This window comes from Protopterus annectens, chromosome 16.part0 (assembly GCF_019279795.1).
Source record: "Protopterus annectens isolate FY-2018-M chromosome 16.part0, PAN1.0, whole genome shotgun sequence".
In the NCBI taxonomy this organism is placed as follows: domain Eukaryota; kingdom Metazoa; phylum Chordata; order Ceratodontiformes; family Protopteridae; genus Protopterus; species Protopterus annectens.
Window position 1 is genome coordinate 284,000,772 of NC_056750.1, and position 25,685 is coordinate 284,026,456.

At 43.1% G+C, this 25,685-nt stretch overlaps 2 protein-coding genes across 3 annotated transcripts in view; one reads left to right on the forward strand and one right to left on the reverse strand.

Moving 5' to 3' along the window:
- LOC122790764 (Y+L amino acid transporter 2-like) overlaps positions 1-7,644 on the forward strand; it is a 1,539,581-nt gene extending 1,531,937 nt beyond the window's left edge. The window contains exon 9 of the mRNA XM_044058374.1: positions 197-7,644. Within this exon, the coding sequence (XP_043914309.1) occupies positions 197-291 (95 nt within the window). The 3' untranslated portion in view covers positions 292-7,644. The remainder of the gene's footprint in view (positions 1-196) is intronic.
- The window catches only part of OXA1L (OXA1L mitochondrial inner membrane protein), a 634,732-nt gene continuing 616,602 nt past the window's right edge, over positions 7,556-25,685 (reverse strand). For both annotated transcript variants that reach the window (XM_044058379.1, XM_044058378.1), the window contains one exon: positions 7,556-8,225. In XM_044058379.1, the coding sequence (XP_043914314.1) occupies positions 8,110-8,225 (116 nt within the window). In that variant the 3' untranslated portion in view covers positions 7,556-8,109. The remainder of the gene's footprint in view (positions 8,226-25,685) is intronic.

A 25,685-nucleotide genomic window follows, 5' to 3' on the forward strand; every position in this document is an offset into this window, starting at 1 on the left:
CTTGAGTGTTCTGGCTTACGTTGCAAAGTGTTTCATGTAATGGAATACATTTATGAATTAAAGCTGAAGTTATTAAACATGTTCCTTAACTTCAGAGATGCAGACTGGAGACATTACTGTAATTTTAGCCTTTATAAGATTTCACACTAAAATCCTGAGTAGTGTCACTCATTACTCATTTCACTCTTCTTCCTAGGTTCCTGTACCAAATACATCCAAATTCTATGTTTTGCTGTTCTTACTGAAATGGACATAGAAGAAGAAGAAAAGAAACAAGACAAATCAAACTGAAACAGTCCACCAGCAAAGACTGCTCTTATGTGAAATCATGACAGCTGTGGAGTCACCTGAAACTGTGAACTACGATGCCAGATCCAGATAAAACATTTCCTCCAGAGCGAATTACATATTGTTTCTTTAGCCAAGGCAAAACTAGCTACTGTGGCCAGTGTTTGATTCAGGGGAGGGGGATGAGGGGAGTTAAGCATTCCTCAAAGCTACAGGACCTTGATAATTATTGCAGTATTATCATTGCATTTTGCTAAATTAAACAGACTGACTTAAAATACTATAAAAAGCAGTCAGGATGGGGAAATGCTGCATTTAGTTCTTGAGACATTCCTCTGAAATCTTAAGTTGAACTATATACATTATGTAGCACAACAAATGCTTTATTTCTTGTTTATTTATTACTGTGTAATTCAGTGAAGAGTGCTGCTTCTAGGCAAAGTCTGATTATGTAAATAAATGTTACTGTAATCTATTATACAGAGAATAGACGAGGGAGATTCACAAACACTTGATGACTGTACTGAGCCTGAATAATTACAGTTTATCTTCACTGACATAAAACATGTGTAATAATAGTATCACCACTGGGATCTTAACCATCACTGAAGAAACTTACCTCACAATTTTTGTATGTCATTTTCAAAATACCAGTAGAAAGAACTGGTAAAGTTAACAAAACTTGAAATATAAATAGTCTCAGAGTTGTTTTAAATAAAGTGTGGCAACTTTTACTGGACCAAAGCAACTATGCTGCAGTTGCACAAGCAAAAATACAACAGATGTACAGTCTTCTTAATGGGTGCCTGAGGCTTTTGCAGGATAACAAAACCCACAAAAAACCCAACTCTCAAAGACATGCCCACTACAAATGGTGATGTGTTCATACATTCAGGAAAAAATGTTAAAGCTCTATAAGTCAAACTTATAAAGAAGCCTGCCCTTAAACAGTGACTGACAGAGTAGAAGTTCTGCATTGTAATGCAGTTAGCCTAGGTTGGGGAGTAAATCTGGGTGACAGTGGGCTGATCATGAACAGAAAGAGTAACAACAAAAACGTTTCCATTCCTGAAGATATGTGCGAGGGCCAGTAATTAACATGATGGGTCTTCAGGGACATTACTATAGCAGAATGCAGGACCTGAAATTCAATAAGCACAAAAGTCTCAGTCCTACTCTTATTTTACTACTGGAAAAAAAATGATAAAACTGATTAAAAATCTTTTGCACCATTATAGTAAACTGCCCAGAAATGTCAAGTAGAACTGTGTGCCATCTGCCAGAAACAAGACAATGTAGCGTCACCCTGAATATGCTGAGACACTGACAAGACAAAATGATTTTGCTGTTGAAAGCCAATCAGCCCCAAGATCCAAGATAAGCATGAAATACACAGTGCACTTAAAATGCTCAAAGGTAGCATAATTCCAGACAGGCCTCCATACAGAAAGGTCCAGGTAAACAGTACAGGACTACAGGAAACCATATTACAATAAAAAACATGTACTATAGTATATGTATTCATCTGTAGGGCTTCTAAAAATTTAATAACTGTACCGTATTTAGATGGAAGAGCATCAGATAATGACCTCATCTAAAGTTGAACTACCTGTTATTCTGGATTTTGTGAAGTTCACCCCGCCAACCCCGGATTCAGGCACCTATGCGGCATTATACTTCCCTGTGAGACAGCTGGATGTAGACACATGACAGGATGGCAGTTTAGCTGCAGTGACAAATGCCTGTGGACAATTCCCTGTGGGAATAGAAGATCCTCCTGCAGCCTATCCGTAGGTAGCAAACACAAACCCCTATAGTGTTACATCCTGCACCCCCCTCCCAGAAGCCATGTGTCACTGTCAGTAGTATAAGTGGTTGTCACTAAATGACAAAGGGGCATGAAAGTGGCACTGTGAAATCTGTGTACTGTGGCAAAGCCTTTATTATAAACACAACATATAAAGTGATGTGTGCAGAGCTTGGTGTGTACTACACTTAAATATATTCACAACTTGTAGAAATGTGCTACAGCACGTAAGAAATCCTGCACATTACTGTAGCCACACATGTTGCAAGATGTGTTTTAGGTGACGCTCCCTTACAACAGCCTTCTTACGTGCTGTCACAGGCATCCCTCTAAAAATTGACTCCCTTCGGTTATCTGTCAGGTTCTGTTCCTGTTGCAGAACAGATAAAAGGTCAGAAAGCTGTACTGTAGGGTGTCCAAGTAATACTTTTAGTCGAAGATGCCATGCCTTCACCTCATTACTGGTCCATGGGAAATCCATGTCAGAGACATCACACACATTCCAGAACTTCAAAGGGTAGGAAGATGTCAACCGTGGTTGTGCTGAACAGTGGGATGCAAATTTCCTTGGTCGGCTACGCATACAATGATGGTCCAGAAACAAACCTATAGGCTTAACAGTCAGATAAGGTAGTCAACAATGTCCAGAAATGCAGGAACATCATCATACACTTGTAGGAATGCCAGCGCAATGAGCTTGCGGATGTCTACTGAGAATGTAGTGTCGTACCATACAGGGCCACAAGGTGGTGATGCTGAATTTGGTGCCAAATGATCTGTGCAAATGGAATAGGTAATCCTTCAGAATACTCTTAGGGAATACCTTTAGGCTGGCACGGACTGCTGCCTTCACAGAATCAGTCATAATGTACCGTGGATTTAAGGTGCATCCCTGATCTGCACCCATACCCTTAAGTATTTCCCACATATTGTTGTATGCACACACTGATTTTCATGTCATTAGACAATACACCAGGGGGACAATCCTTGCTCAGGTGGGGGTGCCGATAGATCCATGTAAAGTATACAGTTGATGGCAAACATCAGCACATGTTGGGAAGGTGCCATCCCCAAGTATGATGTCCAACATGCACAAATCTGCCAGATTTTGTGGTGTACTTAGCAGAACAATGGAATCTTTCCCATCCATATCTGACTTTCTGCATAGGACACTTTCAAATGCTGCCGGAGGTGTGGACATACATGCCTGTGCCCTCTGTCTTACCCTGCTGATGCTACGACGCAGGATGGCCCAGCAAGGCATCTCTTGTACATTGTCATCTGCTGTGCCAAGGAGACTCTGCATTACCAGACTAGGCAAATCATTGCTGTTTACTGCCCTCTGCCGTAGTTCTGCTTGCAGTACAGCCACTTGGGCACTAGTTGTATCTGGCCCATGCTGGTGTGGAAGTGAGTTTTGCAGTTCTTCCCCCTCATCCTGGTGAACAGTGATAGCGCGGCCTCTGCAGGCCTTTATTCTCTGCTCAATACATGCCCAGTACCGGTTAGAGAGCAATTCATGCTCTAAATGGTATACGTATCCCTCCACTACTAGCAAAGGTTTGCCTTGTTTGCTGTGGACTATCCAATATCTGTTGCCAAGCTGACCTGGGCTATACTTGTATACAGAGTCCATCCTGGCAACACTACTTGTAGACAGCCTCTCAGTATCCATCACATCCAGTGTAGCAAGGAACATTACTTAGATACTACTTAGGTATAGGCTACAATCAGACTATGGGTATGTTGCTGTACACCACCTTGTGTTGCACCCTTCTTAATAAGAGCTGTCTGCCACAATGGCCCTTTGAAGCAGTATACACACCACCTTGTTCTTACTAACCTTCCTTCTAGAGATTCTCTATGTCCAAGTCACACAGCTGTGGAATTGACAACTAAATCCAGTCCTGTAGGAGTTCATCCAGCCTGCTTACAACACTGATTCTGCATTTACTGCACAAGTCCCCTTTAACTCCCTGCTATTGATGCTGACCAATCAGGGCGTGGTGCCCAATCTCACTATCTGATACATACATTACTAAGGGATGTTTCCCTGTAAAGTACTCTTTTCTGCCTATATGCCTCTGCATATGTATGTGCGCAATCTGCAACAGCCATAGGATGAGTTTGCCAAATTCCATGTCATTACACACATGCTAATACACTATAACCTGCTATGGGATGTGAGGTGGGTTTATACTCCTGTTTCTGGCATATGTACTCTGCATCTCCTATATGTGAACGTTACATTCCACAATAGTTGGTACTCTACTGTAGTTTGTAAAAGCCACTATTGCTGTATATCACTCTGCCACTCTTTGGCCATTGCTGGAATACTGATGTTTGTCTTCTGTGTATGTCATGTATAATTAAGTGGTGGTACAGGTATTGTTATTATGCACTAGTACTTGCGTCACTAATGTGTAGTCCTGCAGCACTATCTACATCTGTCTTTCCTCTAAGGCAATACGTATACATAGTGTACTGCTGCTTTCCTATACCATTTGGGACATAGCGTGTTCTAGTAGCTAGCAAAATACATGCTATAAAGATGTACTGGCTGAGCATATCTCTTGAGCCGGGAATGCAAAACTTCTGCACAATGTCAACAGTTCTGGGGGGACAATGACTCAGCATTAGGGACATGATGTCAGTCTTGCACCTATAATCTTTCACAGCTGTCAGTATAACGGTGTTTCCATTACTATGACTTTTCTGATATATATGAAGTCTGAAACTCAGACATTTGTCTGTACATCGTTATAATTACTGACTTCCATATACTGTCTGCCAGAATATCACATACTGTCTGAGGAATACAGCATAGCTATACGAGGCTAATATGTATATTGTATGAAAATCTGGTGATCTGTGTTGTATGGGGCCGTGAAACTAGTTTACTTATGTTTCTGTGTGCCTGTATACTGTTCTCTATTGTGACTATGCACATGTCTTTCTGTTCCTGTCAGCTGCAGCTGCATCTTGTTTGAGTGTCATTTCATAGCGATGGTAATGGGTTTGTTTTGCTGCCTAGTACCTTTTATTCTGCCGTGTGTGTGGATATAAAATCTGTCACTGTGGATTAGGGTAAGGTGTTTTGGTATTTTGTGTGGGCTTTGTGACTACGTCGTCTGATTGCCTTCCGTAGCTGTTCCCACTGTCAGGAAACAGAGCAGTGTGTTTAGTTAAGGATCGTCTCCATGTGGCGAGTTTCGTTGCTGCGTTCGCTCACACAGTGTGCCTGCGTTTTGGCTGAGCCACTCTACAGTCTGGCAGTTCTGCAGCCTTCTGCTTACGGCGTTGTAGCTCGCGGGCAACTGTCTCGTGATCCACACTCCGGAATCTGCCAACCCCATACAAAAATCTTTTCTTGACTAGCAAATGCAGTCCCAATCACAGGAATGCACCGCTTCACTGTTGAGGGCCACTGGTTACATCTACTTAGCTACAGCAGCAGTTCACTCTGAAGAGGTGCTTTGACTCAATGGAATAATCAGTGACCTTGTATGCATTCTAGAATCTGGCACAAATTTGTAACTGTTATTGCTCCTCTTAAAGCACTTTTTCCTTTCAGTGACTTTGTAGGATTTCAGTGATCCCCATATCAAATCTGAAGAGTTATACATATAGGCCTAGTGAAATATATAAAATGGCTGCAATGAACATGTCAGTGGATGTGATTTATAAGGAAACAATTTATTGTCATTCCCCACATACACTGATAATACCACCATCAACATTCTGTGTTCAGGACATTACAGTTATAAATTCTAGACAGATTCTTAAGGACACAAAACCTATCATATTGTATACAACACTAATCCGTATTTAGAAATGTCTCCTCCTCGTGAAATTTTGCTGATGTTGATGGGTCTTAATATTCATCAGGGTCACCTAATTAACAGGCCGTAATATTATCCTCCTCCAACAAATCCTTTTCAGTTTCTGTTATGATACAAAAATGTCTTTGTTTTTCTGTAGCCTACTGCTGTAGCTTTGCAACTCTGATTACTGGCATGTTAACAGTGGAAAAAATACTTTGCCCAGTGTCCCAATTTACCCCTGCTGGACCACTCACTATTTCAATGGAACCAGTAAAATAAATAAATAAATAAATAAAATACTGCTGGACCCTACTGCAACAGTAACAGCTTTTGCATCACTGAATGGATAGAATACCCACAAAAACTCCCTTGTTGCATCATGACTGATAACACAGTCCCCGAAAGTTGAATCTTTCTATAATGCAGAGTTGTACTGACATTTTAAATGGCCTTTAGCAATGTAAATTATCACAGCTGTCACTGTACTGCATATCTGGATAACTGTCTAGTTATACTGTTGCATATGAAATTATTTTAGGGGTGACACCATGGTGTACTGTGTAGGGAGATAAAGGCCTGACTGCATCCCAAATAAGTTAAGTACAAAAAGTGTCTCAGGTGCTAAAGGAGTTAGCTGGAGTTGGCATGATGGGTGAGGGCCTGAGAATGGGGTGGACCATACGGTAACTTAACAGGTGTTGCCTGGTACAAAGACTGGCACATTATAGTCTTGTCAAGCAGAGTTTCATCAGTGTAGCCTGATTCAGTGCATATGTGGAATCAGGTATGCATCACTGGGGTTGGACTACAGGGCCTGCTTCAGTTAACTGCACGTCAGGTGACCAAGGAAGGACCTCAGGCATACAAAGAAAAAAGTATATTTGTGAAATTCAAAAAATAGTATTACATCAGGGGCTAACTTGCCCTTTTCAATGTCCAGATTCAAAACAGAAGTCTAATTTTCGGGGTTCCCCACAACCATAAGCAGCCTGGCTCCAGAAAGGCAAGCTGGAAATTTTAGCCCAGGAGAAGAAGAGGTCCTTGGAATGCAGTCAGAATACTGTTGGGGCGTGGGAGGGAACAAAAACAGACACAAACAAATGCAGTTTGCGGCAATAACTATGGATTTTGTAGCCCACTATATGCAATGTTTACTCGGTCAGCCTGTTTTGGAGAAAAGGCAATACCATTTATAAGAGTCAGTGACTGCAAGCTACTTCATCTCTCACGTTTTGCTAGCTCTGCCCTATTTTTAATAATAAAAATAACATTAATATTGTAACAGTTTATAATATTCTGCCATGAACAGATGGACTGTTGCTCATTGTATTCAGTTACTGCACCCCGTACAGTCAAAACTACTCGGTGACTAGGTAATGAAGCACACAATTAGCAGAATCCCACCACTAGAGAGAGAAAAACAGATATGTGTGTACACCTACACACTTGTACATACAAATCTGACAAAGAAGCTTGGAAATCTGCTAAATTTATGTACAAATTTGCACTATTGTCTATCTAATGCCTTTTCAATACACAATGTCTCCACATTTTAAGAAAGCACTACTTATGCTGAGGAAAGTCATTTATCTTTAGTGGCAGGTCATCTTGTTAAAAAGAAAGGCAAAACAGTCAATATTTTAGAATTGTTTTATTCTTTAGAACATTCTCGACTACTGTGGTAAGTTTGAGACACTGGAAAAAAATAAATATTTTCTGATACTGGCTTTGTCGTGTTCTTAATAAACTCAGTTTCGTTTATCATCTAAAAGAAAAACTGCAACTTTTCTGGAAGTATCAAAAACATCAAACAGTTGTTTACAATGGAAAGACTTGCTTGGAGACACCCAAGATGTGAATTAAGGCTGCAGAAAACATGCGCATTGATCATTCATACTGTGGCACTTGAACTTACACAGAATAACTGTTAGTACCAACCACACTTCTGCAGTGCCCAGATTTAGATTTTATATCTGCATTTTTTGTGTCATTAACTGGTTTGAAAACTATTTACAGAAAAGGAATATTCAGACACTTTGAGGTCTGATTATGTGCACTATATTCCCAGATGAAGATAAGTGTATTGATGTCATAAACATTTAAGATGGCAGTGAATTCCATCCCATCTTCTTCCAAGTTTTTGCTACTAGATTTCACCAAGCTACTGTGTAGCCAGCCAAGGGTACAGATTCAATCCAGTGGGTTTTCCCATTGTTTTTTCTTCCCTTTCTTGACACCATCGACACTGACTTGTGTGCTTTCTTTCTGCTGTAATGGATTCTGAGCAAATGTCTGTCTAAGTGGACCTGAAGTAACAACAGAGAGATGATGTATCAATACTGGTAAATGAAGGAAGAAAAATATGCATTAGCATGTGAAAATAGACAAAAAAAAAAAAAGAATAGCTGGTGAACAGGGGAAAAAAGTCTAGAAGATATGTTGTATATAGACCAAGGAATGGGAATACAGTTTATCATTATACCTTTTTTTACGGGAAAAAAAGCACAGTTGCGTAAAAATCTTACCATAACAGCAGATGTCCTTATTTTCACTGTTTCAGTATTCATAAATAAAGAATTTCCTGCTAAGGGTAACCCAACGTCTGGCCAGTATACCAAAGCCTTTACCATCCCTCCCAGTGTCGTATATCAGTCGCATGCTTCCCAACCAGGTACAGGCATAAAAGTAACACACACACACAATGGCTACTGATTAAGAGAAAACTCATTGAGCACACTGGGCATAAAAGAATGATTAGTATGCAGAAACACCCTGTCCCTATTAAAGATCAAAAAAGGAGGAGATACCATCACAGCCTTAAATTCAGACACCTTCTCTGAAATTTGGGTAAGAAGGAAACAAAGACTTGCTTAAGATCCTGCATCCAATTTGTCAATCAATACAACAGTCTTCTAGATACAGTGTTGTAAAGAGGAAGAATAAGCAGCCTCAAAAGGAGCCTGAGTCAGTTTTCAAGGAAAATTATGGATGATCCCAAGAGGGAGGAATAGGTTTTCTTGGGAGCCAGAAATAAAGGACACCTTTAAGGAATTCTTTGACCTCAAAACAAGAGACCAATGGTGAGTTCAAAGGCAAACTAACAGAGATTGCTGACGAGTTTTAACAGAAAAATATGCCAAGCCAGCATGGAACAGTTCACACAAGTAAAAAAGGACCAAAGGGGACCCCCTCTGAGAGGGGATCCTGGTGATGCTTGAGACACCAAACATACAATCTTTCCATTTAAGCCATATAGGATTTTCTGGTAGAGGGTTTCCTGGCCTTCTGCAGTATCCAAAGCACATCTTCAAAAAAGGGGTGCCTGAATGGGATTAAAATTCCATCACCCAAAGTGTCAAATCCAGAATGGACAAGTACGGTAAATGAGAGACCCCTTATCTTGTGTAAGAAGATCCATCCAGTGAGGTACCTTGTGATGACTGCACCCACCCAGATGAGAGAGAAGAGGGAACCAATACTGTCTGGGCCACAAGGGAATCACCAGCAACATTCTTTGAGAGTCTTTCCTGGTCTTGTGTAGGACCCTGGGAAGAAGAGGAATATGAGGGTGAGCAGAGAAACATCCCCTTCCAAGAAAAGGAGATGGCATTCACCTTCCAAGTCAGAGGACTTGAGACTCTGGAACAGAAGTGAGGAAGGTGCCTATTCAGAGGGGAAGAAAAATATCCACTTGAGGAATACCCTACTGCTGTACTATGTCCAGAAACACCTCTCTGTGAAGCATCCATTCATGAGGCTGTGTCCTGAATCTGCTCAGAGAGTCTGCCAGTAAGTTGCGCTCTGAAGGGCTGTAGACCATCTGAAGGCTTACCCGATGGTGGACAATCAAATCCCAGGCCCGGAGGGCTAGTCTAAAAATAAGCCAAGATCTTTTACCCCTGTTTGCAGATGTGCCACATGACTGTGGTGTTGTCTGTAAAGACCTTTAAAGGGCCTGGAAACAAAAGAATGGAAGGCTTGAACAGCACAAATAAGTGTCCTCATTCCTTTTATATTGAAATGGCCTGAACTCTGGTGAAGGGACCAAATACCCTGTACCTTCGAGTTGCTGGAAGAGGGTCCCACTCCAGATCGGAAAAGTCTGTGAACAGCTCCTGAGTAGGGGAATGAAAGGGTAGTCCTGGATTGCGGGAGATCTGAATCTACCAGTGCAACTCCAGTCTGAGATAAGGAGGGATGGTGACTGGATACTCCAGACTGTGGCAATGCTGGAGTTAAAGTGTCTTTATGTACCACTTAAATTTCCTCATGTGAAGCTTGGCAAAGGGAAGCATGGGAATAGCAGATGCCATGAACCCCGATATTCTGGGAAATCCCCTTGCAGAAATTAAAGAAAGGAGAAGCAGAGATATGAAGCAGGTTATCAGAACCTTGGAAAAAAGAAGAGAGGCCAACATTGCAATGGTTTGAGTTCTGCAACCCAGAAAAATGTGGTCTCAACAGGAAGTCATACTGAGCTTCGAGGTTCACTGTGAATCCCAGACTGCACAGAAGGAGAATGATGAAGTTCAATTCCAGCAAAAGCCTGGAATAGGAGGGAGCCTGAAGAAGCAGGTCATCCAGATAAGGACATATCTGGATGCCCTGAAGCCTGCAAAAGGCTATCACGGGGCAAGACATTTGGTGAATACTCTTGGGGCTGTAGAAAGGGCAAAGCAGAGAACGGAAAATGACAGGAAGAAACAGAGAAATATAAAAACTTCCTGAATAGAGGGTGACTAGGAATATGAAGATAGGCGTCCTTTAAATCTAGTGACACTAGAAAAGACTGTGGAAAGAAGAAGGTGAGAAACAGAGTTTGGAGAGAATCTTTAGAAAGGAAAAACCTAGGAATGGTCTCCAGGATCCCTCTTTTCTGGCAACCAGAAACATTCCGGAGTAAAACACTGTCCCTCTTTTGAGTAGTGGAATGGGTAAGAATGGTGCCCTGAATCCAGTAAATCCTGCAGAACTCGAGAAAAATTAGGAAGTTTGTCTGGAGGAGGTTGAAGAAAGTACAGTTGTGTACACTTACCATAAATGTAGATGTTCAAGTGTATTCACTGTTGCAGTCATCACATTTGGTTTATCTGCCTGTAGGTAGCCCTCAGCCGGCCTGAATACCAGAGTCTTGGATTCCTGTGTCAGATGCTGCCTCTTCTTCCATGACGTCAGGGGCATAAAACATGCAGCCGACGCCATTGCATCAGTTTTTCATGCCCCAGATGTCAGGTGCCCCACAATGGGAAGCAATTATATGTTATGGTACACCTCCATCAAAAAGCAAATATACCAAAAAACTTAAATACACCAAACAAGAAGGAAAGGTAGAGCCAAGAGAAGTCAGGGGGCTGGAGGGAGGGTAACCAGGACTGCAACAGTGAATACACTCGAACATCTACACTGATGGTAAGTGTACACAACTGTACTATGATCTTCATGTTTCACTGTTGCAGTCATCACATTTGGGTTGATTACCAAATCTAAGGAAGGGAGGAGGAAGTTAGAGAGCATTAGGGCCAGCTATTAAGCCCTGCAAGACTGCAGTGGCAAAACCAGCACTGGATTTAGAAAAAATAGGCATGTGGTAATGCTTGGTGAAGATATGTACAGAGCTCCAGGTAGCAGCTTCTAGGATGTCCCTGGTAGGGACTCCTCTGAGAAAGGCTGCAGAGGTAGTTGCAGCCCTGCTGGAATGTGATCTTATCCCCTGTGGGGTAGGTTTTCCATGGTGCTTGTAGCAGAAATGAATGCAATGGGTTATCCATTTAGAAATGGTTTGCTTTGAAATGACCTTCCCCTCTGCCCCTGCAGCACAACCAACTAGCAGCTGTTCAGATTTTCTGAGAGGCTTAGTCCTGTCCAAACAAAAACTAAGTTGTCTGTGTGCGTCCAGAGAAAGCAGTATTCATTCTCCTTTGTTTTGTGGATTAGGGAAAAAAGTAGGCAAATGAATGGACTGATTTAGGGCCACACTAGACAGCAACTTGGGCATTTATTTATTTATTTATTTATTTATTGCAGTTGGTTTACCAGGATAGTCCATTGGGCCGTAAGAACCCGTTTTCAATGGAGTCCTGGGGAGAAAAGCTCCAAAAACAAAATATACATTCAACATTTGACAGTGACAATGTAGGTACAGACAGTTATTAATAGTATGAAGGCAGACTAAGAGTAAAACTTATCGATTATGGAATATCAGTAATAACAGTAAATACTTTGAGAAGAGACATACTAGTTAGTGGAACAAATGTAAACATTAATACAGATTAGAGAACAAAGTAAACTTATTAAAGTAAGATATTGTACAGAATGATATTAGGTAATGTTAGTTATGTAGGGTGGGAGCAAGAGCATTCCCACTGTGATGCTAGATGTAAGAAAAGAGACTTTTTGAAGGTAGAGTGGTTCGAGGTGGTGCGGATGAGTGGAGGTAGGGAGTTCCAGAGACGAGCAAGGCTGAAGGAAAGAAGGTTTTTGCCTGGGGGATGAGTAGGTTTGTGCACTTCTAGTAGATTTTGATTATTTGACCTTAGAACTCTGTTAGGTAGGTGCATTTTAAAGACAGAGGAAAGGGAGGGACAGAGGGAGGGGTTTAGAATAAGCTTATGGGCTAGAGTTAGTTGAGTATAAGTTAGTTGATTGGGAAGTTCTAGCCATTTTAGTTGTTGGAGGGATAAACAGTGGTGAGTGGAGGACTTATGGCTGGTGGCGAATTTTGCTATTTTGTTATAGCAGGAGCTAAGCTGTTTTTTAATAAGGGACTGGAGATTAGTTAGTAGTGGGGCGCCATAGAGTAGGGAGGGGATAAGGAAGGAAGTAGAGAGGGTAATTTTAGTAGCAGCTGTGAGGTAGGCATTCTGTCTATAGAGCATGCCAAGTTTTTGATGAGTTTTTTTGATGTTTGTTTGCAGATGGGAGTTAAATTTAAGTTGGTTGTCTATTTGGACCCCAAGTAGTTTGGTCTCTGACACTATTTCAAGAGGTGAGTTGTTTTGGCTAGTAACTAAGAATGTATTCATGTTGGGAGGGGTGGTTTTAGAAGGAGTAAATAACATTAGTTTGGTCTTGGTAGCATTGAGAGCTAGATGATTACTTAGCATCCATTGCTCTGTGGAAGAGAAGGCATCTTGAGTGAGTTTTTGTAGTGTAGTGATTGAAGGGGCAGAACAGATGATAGTAGAATCATCTGCGTATTGGATGATGCTGGAGAGTGGGATTGATTTGTGGAAGTCGTTAATAAAAATATTGAAGAGAAGAGGACCCAGTATGGAGCCTTGTGGGACTCCTGTAGGGGTACTAAGGAAAGAGGAGGTGGCTTTTTTCCATTTTACAGCTTGATTTCTGTTAGATAGGTAACTAGAGAACCAGTTCAAAGAGGAGGAGGATAGGTAAAGTTTGGAGAGTTTAGTTAAGAGTAGGCTGTGTGAGATAGTATCGAAGGCTTTGGAGAGGTCAAGAAGTAAGGTGGAAACAATTTGTCCAGAGTCACGGGCTTTGTTTACAATTTCAAGGAAGGAGAGGAGGGCAGTCATAGTGCTATGATTGGGTCTGAAACCGTGCTGTGTGGGAGTTATAAGATGGTTGTCTAGGAGGTGAGGAAGGAGTTGAAGTTGGACACATTTTTCTAGGATTTTAGAAATGGGGGACAGGATGGCTATGGGACGGAAATTAGTAATGTTATTATTGTTACCACCTTTGTGTAGAGGTATAATAAAGGCTTGTTTCCAGATTTGGGGAACTGTACCTTCTTGTAGTGAGCGGTTTATTAAGATGCTAATGGGGTAGGCAAGAGTATCAGCTGCTATACTGAGAAAGTAAGAAGGGATATTATCAGGAGCATTGGTACATGGTTTCAGTTTCTGAAGGAGTTTCTTTATAGTAGATGTAGGTATGGGATTTAATGAGAAGAGGTTGCAGTCAGGAGGGGAAGTTATGTTGTGGTGAAGATGAGGATAGAGTTTGTGTGGAGGAGGGGTAGATGAGTTAGTGGGTGCGGAATAGGGTGAAGAAGTAGTGAGAGAGGGGTGGGTGGGGGTATTGGATAGCAGGGAGGTGTTAGAGAATGAGGAGGTCAGTTTGGAGATAGAGTCAATAAAGAAAGAGTTAAATTGGGTGGCTAAATCAAGTTCAGGAGCATTTGGGTCAGGGGTAGGAGTATCTGGTTTACTACGGTGGAGGAGAGTAGAGATCCCTTTCCAGAATTTTGAGGGTTGTTTTATTGTTGTTTTGGAGTGTGTGGAAGTAGTTTTGACGATCAAGAGTAATGAGTTTTTACTTTATTTGAGCATTTTATATTCGTTATGGAGTGGTGCTATCTTACGTTTTGGTAGCGTGCCCAGACTTTGTCTCTCTGTCTCATGGTAGCAAGAGTACATTTGGAGAGCCATGGGGCAGATTTAGTTTTAATTCTCTTTGTCCGTAGGGGAGCTTGGGAGTCTAGTAGTTTTAAGAATGTTGAGTTGAAGTGTGAGACCGCATTGTTTAGAGGTAGAGTTTTTAAACAATTCCAATTTATTGCTTGTAATGAGTTTGAGAAGGTTATTGGGTTGAAGTTTTTTTGGTCACGGATAGTAATATAGTTATGGGTTCGTTGAAGGATAGTAGGAAGCTGGTGGGTAAAGGTGGGTATGTGGTCACCAAGTGGGTCAGGGAGAGTGCCACTGTTGGTGTAATAGTGAGGATGGGAGACAAGAATCCAATCTAGTATACTCCCATTGGAGGAGGTTTTGGCAGGGTGGGTTACTGAAGTGATTAGTTGTGAGAAATTATAAAGGTTGATGTTAATGGGGTTTGTAGGAGACTGGATAAGGGCCCAATTAATGTTAACATCTCCTAGGATTATGGTTTCATTATTAATGTTACTGGATAGCCTGGAAAGGATAAGTTCGAGTGTGGGAATATTATCCCCTGGGGGGATATAAAGGGAAGCTATGCATATGTGTTTATAATTATTGATTTGTAGTAGGGTAAGGAGTAGTTCGGCGTTGTTGAAGTGTGGAATAGGTTTATTGTAGGGAGTAACTACTAGGGAGGAAGAATATAGAAGGGCTATTCCTCCGCCTTTTTTGTGAGGTCTGTCTTTTCTTATGATGGAGTAGTTTGGAGGAGCTATTTCAGAGTCTTTAATGTGTGGTTTTAGCCAGGTTTCAGAAATAGTCAAGATGTCAGGTTTATTGTGTGTGAGCCAAGCGTGAAGGTTTGGGACTTTGTTTACTATGCTTTGTGAATTTAAGGAAGTGAATAATAGGGATTTATTTGTGGTGGTTGTGGTGGTGGGGCCTGGATTAGGATGAATGTCTCCAGATATGAGGGAACTAATCAGATATAGCATGGAATAGTTTAGGTGAGTAGTTAGCAGGAGATGAGATTGGGTTCTTTTATAAATTGGAGGGCTTTACTAGTAGTTATGGTGATAGGATAAGTATGATAGGAAATAAGTTTGTGCTGAATAAGGAGGAGGTTTTCGGAGGGGTATAAATGGGGGGAAATAAGAGAGTATGAGTGAGAAAAAGGAGAGCTGTGAGGGTTAGTTATATGAAAGGTTTGGAAGTGGGTGAGAATTGTGGGTTGGGAAAGATGGTAGAAAGAAGATAAGGTGAGGAGTAGTAGCAGTGAAAATAAGGGGAAGGAGTGTTTAGAGAGCATGTTGTGAAAGAGTTAATAGTATAGTAATATAAATATAGAGAAGTAAGGTATGTAGGAAATAGTGTGTATATAGGAGCTGGATGTTATCCAGGTAGTAGTTAGTGTATGGAGAGTTACAATAGGTTGGAGGGGGTGTGGTTTGGGAGTGGGATTGGTTATGTAAGTTGATAATGAGGAGTTGACTGTAAGTTGGTTTTGGTGGGAAAAAGGAGATTGAGTTTTGTAAGTGGGGTAGTGATTGGATAGGTGTAGTAGTGGGTGTGGTTTATGCAGGAATAAATGTAGATGTACTGGGGTGGGAATTGGGGCAGGGTAGGGGAGCGGAGTGAGCCAAGAGGGCTTAACGGAGCGGGTAGAGCCCAGAGAGCAGAAGAGGAGCGAGAGACTATCAGTGGAGCAGTAGTTGTGAAGTGTAAGTAACAGAAGGGTAAGTGGTGGTGGCCTAGATAAGGTGGGAAGAGTGGGCTAAGGTATAGGTGAAGAGAGAGGGACAGAGATGTGCAAGCTGTGGAGCAGAAGGGAGAAGAGTATTAAACTATGGTATATTTCTACTTTAAGTTTGTATGTTTAAAGTTCAATTAATTGGAGAGGTTTAGGTGCAATAGTAGACCTATTTCAATGGAAAGGGGGTGCCCAGTAGTGGACTATGCAGAAAGCAAAGGCTCACCAGGGCATGCTAGGGCTGATAAGACAGGGGAAGAGGGGAGCAACAGAACAAAGAGCTGAGGGAGGTGTGGAGGACAGAAAACAAAGGAGGGGTTAGGCTGCTGGCACTCCTGACAGGGAATGTATTACTACAGCTAGCAGAGTAAGAGTACAGAAGTCTGATTTAGCAGAAGTACATACTTTCTTCAGTTCTTTTAAGGTCACTAGGTACACTTTTCCTCAAAAAGGGAGTTGAAGCAGCAGGGAGTATTGCTTTGGCAATGGGGAGTTCAGCTTGGTTAGGTCCAGTTATTCACCCAGGCAGAGACACAGGGGAAAGATTCAGAGCAAGAAAGTTTCTTCAGTTCTTTTTAAGGTCACTAGGTACACTTTTCCTCAAAAATGGAGTTGAAGCAGCAGGGAATATTGCTTTGGCAATGGGGAGTTCAGCTTGGTTAGGTCCAGTTATTCACCCAGGCAGAGACACAGGGGAAAGATTCAGAGCAAGAAAGTTTCTTCAGTTCTTTTTAAGGTCACTAGGTACACTTTTCCTCAAAAAGGGAGTTGAAGCAGCAGGGAGTATTGCTTTGGCAATGGGGAGTTCAGCTTGGTTAGGTCCAGTTATTCACCCAGGCAGAGACACAGGGTAAAGATTCAGAGCAAGAAAGTTTCTTCAGTTCTTTTTAAGGTCACTAGGTACACTTTTCCTCAAAAGGGAGTTGAAGCAGCAGGGAGTATTGCTTTGGCAATGGGGAGTTCAGCTTGGTTAGGTCCAGTTATTCACCCAGGCAGAGACACAGGGGAAAGATTCAGAGCAAGAAAGTTTCTTCAGTTCTTTTTAAGGTCACTAGGTACACTTTTCCTCAAAAAGGGAGTTGAAGCAGCAGGGAGTATTGCTTTGGCAATGGGGAGTTCAGCTTGGTTAGGTCCAGTTATTCACCCAGGCAGAGACACAGGGAAAGATTCAGAGCAAGAAAGTTTCTTCAGTTCTTTTAAGGTCACTAGGTACACTTTTCCTCAAAAATGGAGTTGAAGCAGCAGGGAGTATTGCTTTGGCAATGGGGAGTTCAGCTTGGTTAGGTCCAGTTATTCACCCAGGCAGAGACACAGGGGAAAGATTCAGAGCAAGAAAGTTTCTTCAGTTCTTTTTAAGGTCACTAGGTACACTTTTCCTCAAAAGGAGTTGAAGCAGCAGGGAGTATTGCTTTGGCAATGGGGAGTTCAGCTTGGTTAGGTCCAGTTATTCACCCAGGCAGAGACACAGGGAAAGATTCAGAGCAAGAAAGTTTCTTCAGTTCTTTTAAGGTCACTAGGTACACTTTTCCTCAAAAAGGGAGTTGAAGCAGCAGGGAGTATTGCTTTGGCAATGGGGAGTTCAGCTTGGTTAGGTCCAGTTATTCACCCAGGCAGAGACACAGGGGAAAGATTCAGAGCAAGAAAGTTTCTTCAGTTCTTTTTAAGGTCACTAGGTACACTTTTCCTCAAAAAGGGAGTTGAAACAGCAGGGAGTATTGCTTTGGCAATGGGGAGTTCAGCTTGGTTAGGTCCAGTTATTCACCCAGGCAGAGACACAGGGGAAAGATTCAGAGCAAGAAAGTTTCTTCAGTTCTTTTAAGGTCACTAGGTACACTTTTCCTCAAAAAGGGAGTTGAAGCAGCAGGGAGTATTGCTTTGGCAATGGGGAGTTCAGCTTGGTTAGGTCCAGTTATTCACCCAGGCAGAGACACAGGGGAAAGATTCAGAGCAAGAAAGTTTCTTCAGTTCTTTTTAAGGTCACTAGGTACACTTTTCCTCAAAAATGGAGTTGAAGCAGCAGGAGTATTGCTTTGGCAATGGGGAGTTCAGCTTGGTTAGGTCCAGTTATTCACCCAGGCAGAGACACAGGGGAAAGATTCAGAGCAAGAAAGTTTCTTCAGTTCTTTTTAAGGTCACTAGGTACACTTTTCCTCAAAAAGGGAGTTGAAGCAGCAGGGAGTATTGCTTTGGCAATGGGGAGTTCAGCTTGGTTAGGTCCAGTTATTCACCCAGGCAGAGACACAGGGGAAAGATTCAGAGCAAGAAAGTTTCTTCAGTTCTTTTTAAGGTCACAAGGTACACTTTTCCTCAAAAAGGTAGTTGATGCAGCAGGGAGTATTGCTTTGGCAATGGGGAGTTCAGCTTGGTTAGGTCCAGTTATTCACCCAGGCAGAGACACAGGGGAAAGATTCAGAGCAAGAAAGATAGGAAACACACTCACAGCCGAGGATGCACAGCAGCCAGAGCGGGGCATAAAGGAAGGATTGGTCCTGAGGGAAACCCTGTCTGCATGGAAGATAATGAAGGGTTCCACTGCCATGAGGGCCTGTAATTCAGACACTCTTCTTCTCAGTTTTGGACATATGCAGTCTGTCTCTGTTGTTATCTTTACGTTTTTTCGGGAGATCGGTAGTCTGATGGCTTATCGAAACCATTTTGGAGTACTGATACAGAGTTCCAAAATAATATACTGCAAATATAGCCTGACGACGAATAGTTTGGGAGTTGAACAAGGCGCAAAACCAACAGCAAGGGACGTCGTGGTCTGGGCTTAAGCAAGGAATGCAGTACGAATGAAAATCTTTATGAGGTATTTGCTTTCCACAGGTAAGACAATTGTTAACTTTTACTGGCATCGGTTGGAGCAAGAAAAAAGATCCCCAACGGCGTACTTCTCTCTCTTTTTTTTTTTTTGAAGACTTTGGTTCTGTAACTCGAAAATGAAAATTTCAGGAGTCGGCCGACCGGCACTTGTGAACTGCTTCTGTTTTGGGCACCACATGGCAAGAAAGACTGATGTAATGGCGTAGGCTGCATGTTTTATACCCCTGATGACCTGACGTCATGGAAGAAGAGACAGCATCCGACACAGGAATCCAAGACTCTGGTATTCAGGCCAGCTGAGGGCTACCTGCAGGCAGATAACCCAAATGTGATGACTGCAGCAGTGAAACACGAATAACATCTGAGGAGAAGAGTAGGGAATTTCCTTACCATGAAATAACTGTGATGGATAATGGACAGAACCCAATAGTCTGAAGTTATCAGTTGCCAGACAGGGAAAATCTGAGAGACAGGGTTACCTGGCCGAGGGGAAGGTAAGAAAATATGTCAGATGGAGGCAGATCTGTTCTGAGAAAGTACAGTTTTGTACCTACCATAAATGTAGATGTCCGATAGATATGCAACTGCAGTCATAACATATGGGTTTGTCCTGCCTCAGGCAGCCCTCAGTTGGCCGAATTCCAAAGTCTGGGTCCGGCGTCGGCTGGTGTCGCCTCCTCTCCGACGTCACAATGGCTGGAGTATTAAGGCATCGGCCGACGCCATCTTCTTCAGTGTTTCTTGCCCCAGATGCCAGGTGCCCTCCTAGGAAGGCTAAATTTGGTGAATGGATAAACAATTCCAGACATGCACAACAGTAATAAACAGATACACCATAGGAGATACCCCCAGCTAATAGGAATAGGGGTAGGGACCCATAAAGAAAGTTGCAGAGGGGTAGGAGGGTGGGAAAATCCGACTGCAGTTGCATATCTATCAGACATCTACATTTATGGTAGGTACAAAACTGTACTATGTCCTTCAAGAATGCAACTGCAGTCATAACATATGGGTTGAATACCATAGCCAAGCTGGGGGTGGATGGAACTAAGAGAGGGATGGTGTAGCTAAAATGCCCTGCAGGACTGCCGAAGCAAAGCCTGCTTGGGATCTGGAGTATAAGGGCAGGTTGTAGTGCTTGGTAAATGTATGCACGGAGCTCCATGTAGCAGCCTCTAAAATGTCCTTTGTTGCCACTCCTCTTAAGAAAGCTGTGGATGTGGCTATAGCTCTGGTGGAATGTGGCCTAATATTGGCTGGCACACCTTTTCCATGGAAAGAGTAGCAGAATCTGATGCAGTGTCCAATCCATTTTGAGATTGTTTGTTTGGAGATTGCTTTTCCTTGTACTCCAGCAGCATAGGCTACAAACAGTTTGGTCAGACGTTCTGGTGGCCTTAGTTCTGTCCAAGTAGTAGCGTAGTTGCCTGTGTATGTCCAAAGTATGCAGCAGTTTTTCCCCCCTACTTTGAGGATTGGGGAAGAAAGTAGGCAGGTGAATAGCTTGATTTAGAGACACCCTGGAAATAACTTTTGGCATGAATGAAGGATTAGTTCTTAGAGAAACTCTGTCCTGATGAAAAATGAGGAAGGGAGGCACTGCCATGAGTGCCTGTATCTCCGAGACTCTTCTTGCAGATGTGACTGCCAATAGAAAGACCGTTTAACATGATAGAAATTGCATTTCTGAAGTTTCTGCTGGCTCAAAAGGAGGAAGAGTTAATTTTTCCAAAACGAAATTGAGGTCCCATGCAGGTACTGGCTGTTTTCTGGGAGGTTTAATATTCTTTATCCCTCTTAGGAACTGTCTTAGCAAAGGATGTGAAAACAGTGGTGGGTCACAATTGTATTTTGCTGAGATTGCTGAGGCGTGAATCTTTATAGAAGAGTATAAGAGTCCAGTATGAAACATTTCTGCCAAGTATTCTAATATCTGAGGTATACTCAGTACTGATGTGTCCTGACCCCTGTTGGCATTCCAGATGCTGAATCTCTTTCACTTGGCTGAATAGGTTTTTCTGGTGGAAGGTCTGCGTGCTTCCAGTAAGATCTCTTGAACTGTTTTGGAAAGAGAGTTAGCTAGGGGAGTCATGGTAACCTCCAGGCTGTCAGATGCAATGTTTTCAGGTTTTGATGGACAGTCCTTTAATTGTGTCGTGTTAGAAGCAGGGGCCATAGGGTCAGAGGCCACAGTCTGGTCCGAGTTATGCTCAACAGCAGTGGGTACCAGTGTTGCCTTGGCCAGTCTGGAGCTATCAAAATGCCTGTTGGTTGCTCTGCTTTGATCTTCAGTATCACCTTGGTCAGCAGAGGTAGAGGAGGGAATGCATAAATTTTCAGGGAATTCCAGCTGAAGGAGAGAGCATCCGTTTTCCAGGCTAGAGGATGGTGGGTCCTTGTGCAGAACTTTTCCAGGTGATGATTTAAGTGGGAAACAAAGAGATCTACGTCCGGTCTTCCCCATGTCTTTGTTAGTTGTGAGAAAATGTGAGGATGCAGCATCCATTCGTGTGGATCCAAGAAATTTCTGCTCAGGTTGTCCGCCAGTACATTGTCCTTGCCTGGCACAAAACTGGGATTGCAAATGTATCTTCAGACTCAGGGATTTTTCCCAGAGAAGCATTGTTAGTCTGCAGAGGGGATAAGAATGAGTGCCTCCGTGCTTGTTTATATACCACATAACAGTGGTGTTGTCTGTCCTTATTAGCAAATGTCCTTGTTGTAGTGTTTTTTCGAAAGTCTCGATTGCATGTATCACTGCCAACATCTCTTTTTGGTTTATGTGCAGATGTCTTTCCTTTGGTGTGCATAGACCTTGAATGCATCTGCCCTCCATGTGCGCCCCCCATCCATGATCTGAGGCGTCTGTTGTAATCATTTGACCTGCTTGAGGTCTGTTGAAAGACATACCTTTGTTTAACTGACTTGCTTGAGCCCACCACAAAAATTCCTTTTGCAGACATGGAATAAGTGGGATTACGTCCTCTAGGCTTTGGCTGTGTTGGGACCATAAGCTTTTTAAATACCATTGCAGCTTTCTCATATGAAGTCTTGCCAAAGGTATCAGAAGAATGCAAGATGCCATGAACCCCAGGGCCTGCAGGATTTTCCTTGCAGTCAGCTGGGAGAGTTTTGCTAGGCCTTTGAAGTACTCTGGTAACTGCTGTTGTTTTTCCTCTGTGAGGTAGGCCATTTGAGTTTCTGTGTCCAGTTTGGCTCCTAGGAAAATAATCTGTTGGGATGGCAGTAGTCTTGACTTCTGAATGTTGACTGTGTATCCCAAGGCCTGCAGTAGTTGAATGACATAGTCCAAGTTTGCTTTTAAGGTTTGTTTGTTGTCTGCTTGTATGAGGCAGTCATCCAGGTAGGGGTATATTTGAATCCCCTGGAGTCTGCAGTGTGCCACTACTGATGCCAGGCATTTCGTGAACACTCTGGGCGCAGTAGATAAGCTAAACGGCAATGCTGAGAATTGATCATGCTCTGTTCCTGCAAGAAATCTGAGGTATCTTCTGCAGCTTTGTCTGATTGGGACATGCAGGTATGCCTCCTTGAGGTCCAGAGTGACCAGCCAAGACCCCTTGCCCAGCATGGGAAGGAGTTGCTGCAGCGTCAGCATTTTGAACTTTGGCACAATAAGGAAAGTATTTAGAGTTGACAAGTCCAGTATAGGTCTCCATTTGTTTTCTTTTCTTGGAACAAGGAACAGTCTTGAATACAATCCCTGGCCTTGTTCCTGAGGAGGAACCCTTTCTATTGCTTTTATACTTAACAGCTTTGAAACTTGAGTGAGTGCCTCTGCCCTTTGATGATGTGGCAGGTTTGGCATGCCTTGTCTTATTGGTAAAGTATGGAAGTGGAATCTGTAACCCTTGTCTATTAAATCCAGAATCCAGTTGTCCTTGGTTAAGATATGCCAGTTTTTTGAGAATAAGGATAATTTTCCGCCCAAAGGTGCTTCTCTTTGAGCCTTTGTAGGCAAGTATGAAAGTCAAGTCATTGTGATTGTCCTTGTGGTGCAGCTGGGCTGTCTGCGCCACTTCTTTGATTTGTAGGTTGCCATTGGCGGCCCCTGTAGGATCCTCGGTATTGCCCTCTACCTCGGGCACGCCTGCTTTTTCCCCTTTGAAACTTGTCAGAGCCTGGGAAGGACCAATTCTTTGAAGGCCAGTTTCTGCTGAATCTGGGTGGCTGAACCTGAAGGAAATCCTTGACTGTCTGTACTAACTTAGCCTTTTCCTCAATGGATTTCAACACATCTTGTGCATTAGCACCAAAAAGCTTCTGTTTTTCCAGAGGTGCATCAAGTAACTTTACTTTAACATGGTCAGGCAAAGACTGATCTTTTAACCAAGCATGTCTACGTATCACAGCCCCAGTCATAGCTGCCCTACATGAAGCTTCCAATGCATCATAACCACACTGAAGAAAATGGTTGTTAACCTGCTGAGTGTTATGTATATGTTCCTGCAATGCCTTTCTATCAATAGGCTCAGGAGAGGCTAATCTTTTCTGTAAATCATCCAGTAAAAAATCCTGGTACTTAAACATGTGAAAAAGGCAGTTAAGTGACCTCATGGCTAGGGTGGTTGAGGTATAAACTTTTTTACCCCATCTCTCCAGGGACCTAGCTTCCCTGTCCGCTGGCAGTGCATTTTTGGCAGTGGAAGTAGCCACTCCCTTGGGGCCCTGTGAAATAGTTTCTAGATCCACAGAGTGGGCCTTAAAGAGATGCTTGTGAATGTCAGGGACCCTATAATATCTGTCTGGCTTGACAGGAGCAGGGGGAAGAGAATCAGGGTTAGCACTGGAGTCAGGGAAAACATCATCCAAAACATCCATAACTGGAGGAATAACTAAAGGTCTGTGCTGGGGAAGCTTAAGGAAGGTACGCAGCCGTTTCCTGGAATCAGAGAATTCCTGACCCTGCCATTTAAAATGTTCCCTCATAGAGTGCAGGACTTCACCAAATGAGAAATCCTCTGGAGGGGAGGCAGAGGGAATTGATTCCTCAGCATCAGAGTCCTCGTAGGCCTGGAAGGATTCTTCTTGGGTATCAGAATGCTCAGAATCCCCAGAGGCTTCATCTGAAGAGAGGTTGTCAGCCTGCTCAGTTCTGGGCCTTTTCTCTGCAGGTGGCTGAGAACCTCTGTCTGGATGAGGTTGAGACCCCCTGATAAGAGAAATAAGACCTGCAGCAAGAGACATGATCTGTTTATCAGAAGAAGGGGCCTGAGCAGCAGGTTTAGGATGGGCTTTGGCCTGGCTGGCGGCCTTAGCACGTGCAAAGGCCTTGATGGACATGGATACAGGAGGCCTAGCAGCCCCACGTGCAGGAGTAACCTTGTCTACAGAAATGGTGTCGGGTAGATCCAGAACTTCGGTTTCCGGAGGAAAATCAACAACCAGCACCAGAGAAATCTCCGAGACGGAAGGTCGTGTTAACGCTGTGTCGTCGGCCTGGAGCGGTTGAATTACCGCTTCCGAAGGGACCGAAGCACTAGCGGAGGGTTTAGGAGTTGCATCGGTGGTGGACGCGGGACGAGTAAGTCGGTCCCAGTCCTTTTGTTTTTTGGCAGATTGAGTAGTCGGTTGATCCGATGGCATGATATACGTGAAAGATTCACCGAAAAAGTCTTCAGCGAATTCTGCCCGGCGCCTGAGAGTGCGCTTATTAAAGCAAGCACAGGCAGCACAGGCCGAGACGTTGTGGTCTGGGCCCAGGCAAGGAAGGCAGTAAGAATGGAAGTCCTTATGAGGTATTTGTTTGCCACAAGACAAACAATTATTAACTTTCTCAATTTGTTCTGACATCGGCTGAGGCAGGAAAAAAAAAAAAAGTTCCCCAACGAGGTACTTAGCTTTTAGATGACTTCGGTACTGAAAACACAGGAGCTGACCGACCGGCACTTGCGAACTGCTTCTGCTTCGGGCACCGCGCGGCAAGAAAGACTGAAGAAGATGGCGTCGGTCGATGCCTTTATACTCCAGACATTGTGACGTCGGAGAGGAGGCGACACCAGCCGACGCCGGACCCAGACTTTGGAATTCGGCCGACCGAGGGCTGCCTGAGGCAGGACAACCCATATGTTATGACTGCAGTTGCATTCTTGAAGGACATCGGGGCTTTTGAGTTTTATATGTCTGAGTGAGTTTATCAGCAAAAACACACTTAGAAACTCTTTTCCCTCTGGAAGGCTGATGAGGTTTGTCTACTCACAAAGACAGACTTAGAAAGATAATTTCTCTGAAATTTGGGTATGGGAGAAACAAAGATTTGCTTAAGATCCTGCATTACTTTACCTTGTCTTGTAGAGTTTTAAACAAGTTAGGAACTGCTGTAACAAAGATTCTGAACTGTCCAATGACGCATACAGGAGCTTGGCCTTAATGTCATCAGGTAAGGCCTGGAAGAAAAGCCAAGATTATCTCCTCATGACTGAACCACAAGCAGCAGCTCTAGAGGATGCATGATCTGAGTGATGGGCCAGGTGAGAAGGTGAACTTAAAGAGTGGGCAGCACTCTTTCCTTCAGAGTCAGGTCAAAACACCCCAAGCTGTGACAAAAGGGCCAAAACATACCTGGTCGTACGGGTTTGATCATTAATGACCCTGAAGACCACAGTGGCAAAAGTGTACACTTTTTCCCCAAGCTCTCCATTGTCCTACTGCCTTTATCCTTTATCAGAAGGAATGAGGTTGGAAGGGGGGCAAATGCTTGGATGGCTTGTCAGCAGAAAGAACAGACTACAGCAGGGTCTGAAGGAAGATACCTGTAGAGGAACTTAAAGGCCTCAGGCACCTTACAAAAATGGTCAGGCTTCTTATGGGCTGGAGATTGGGAGTCAGAAGCC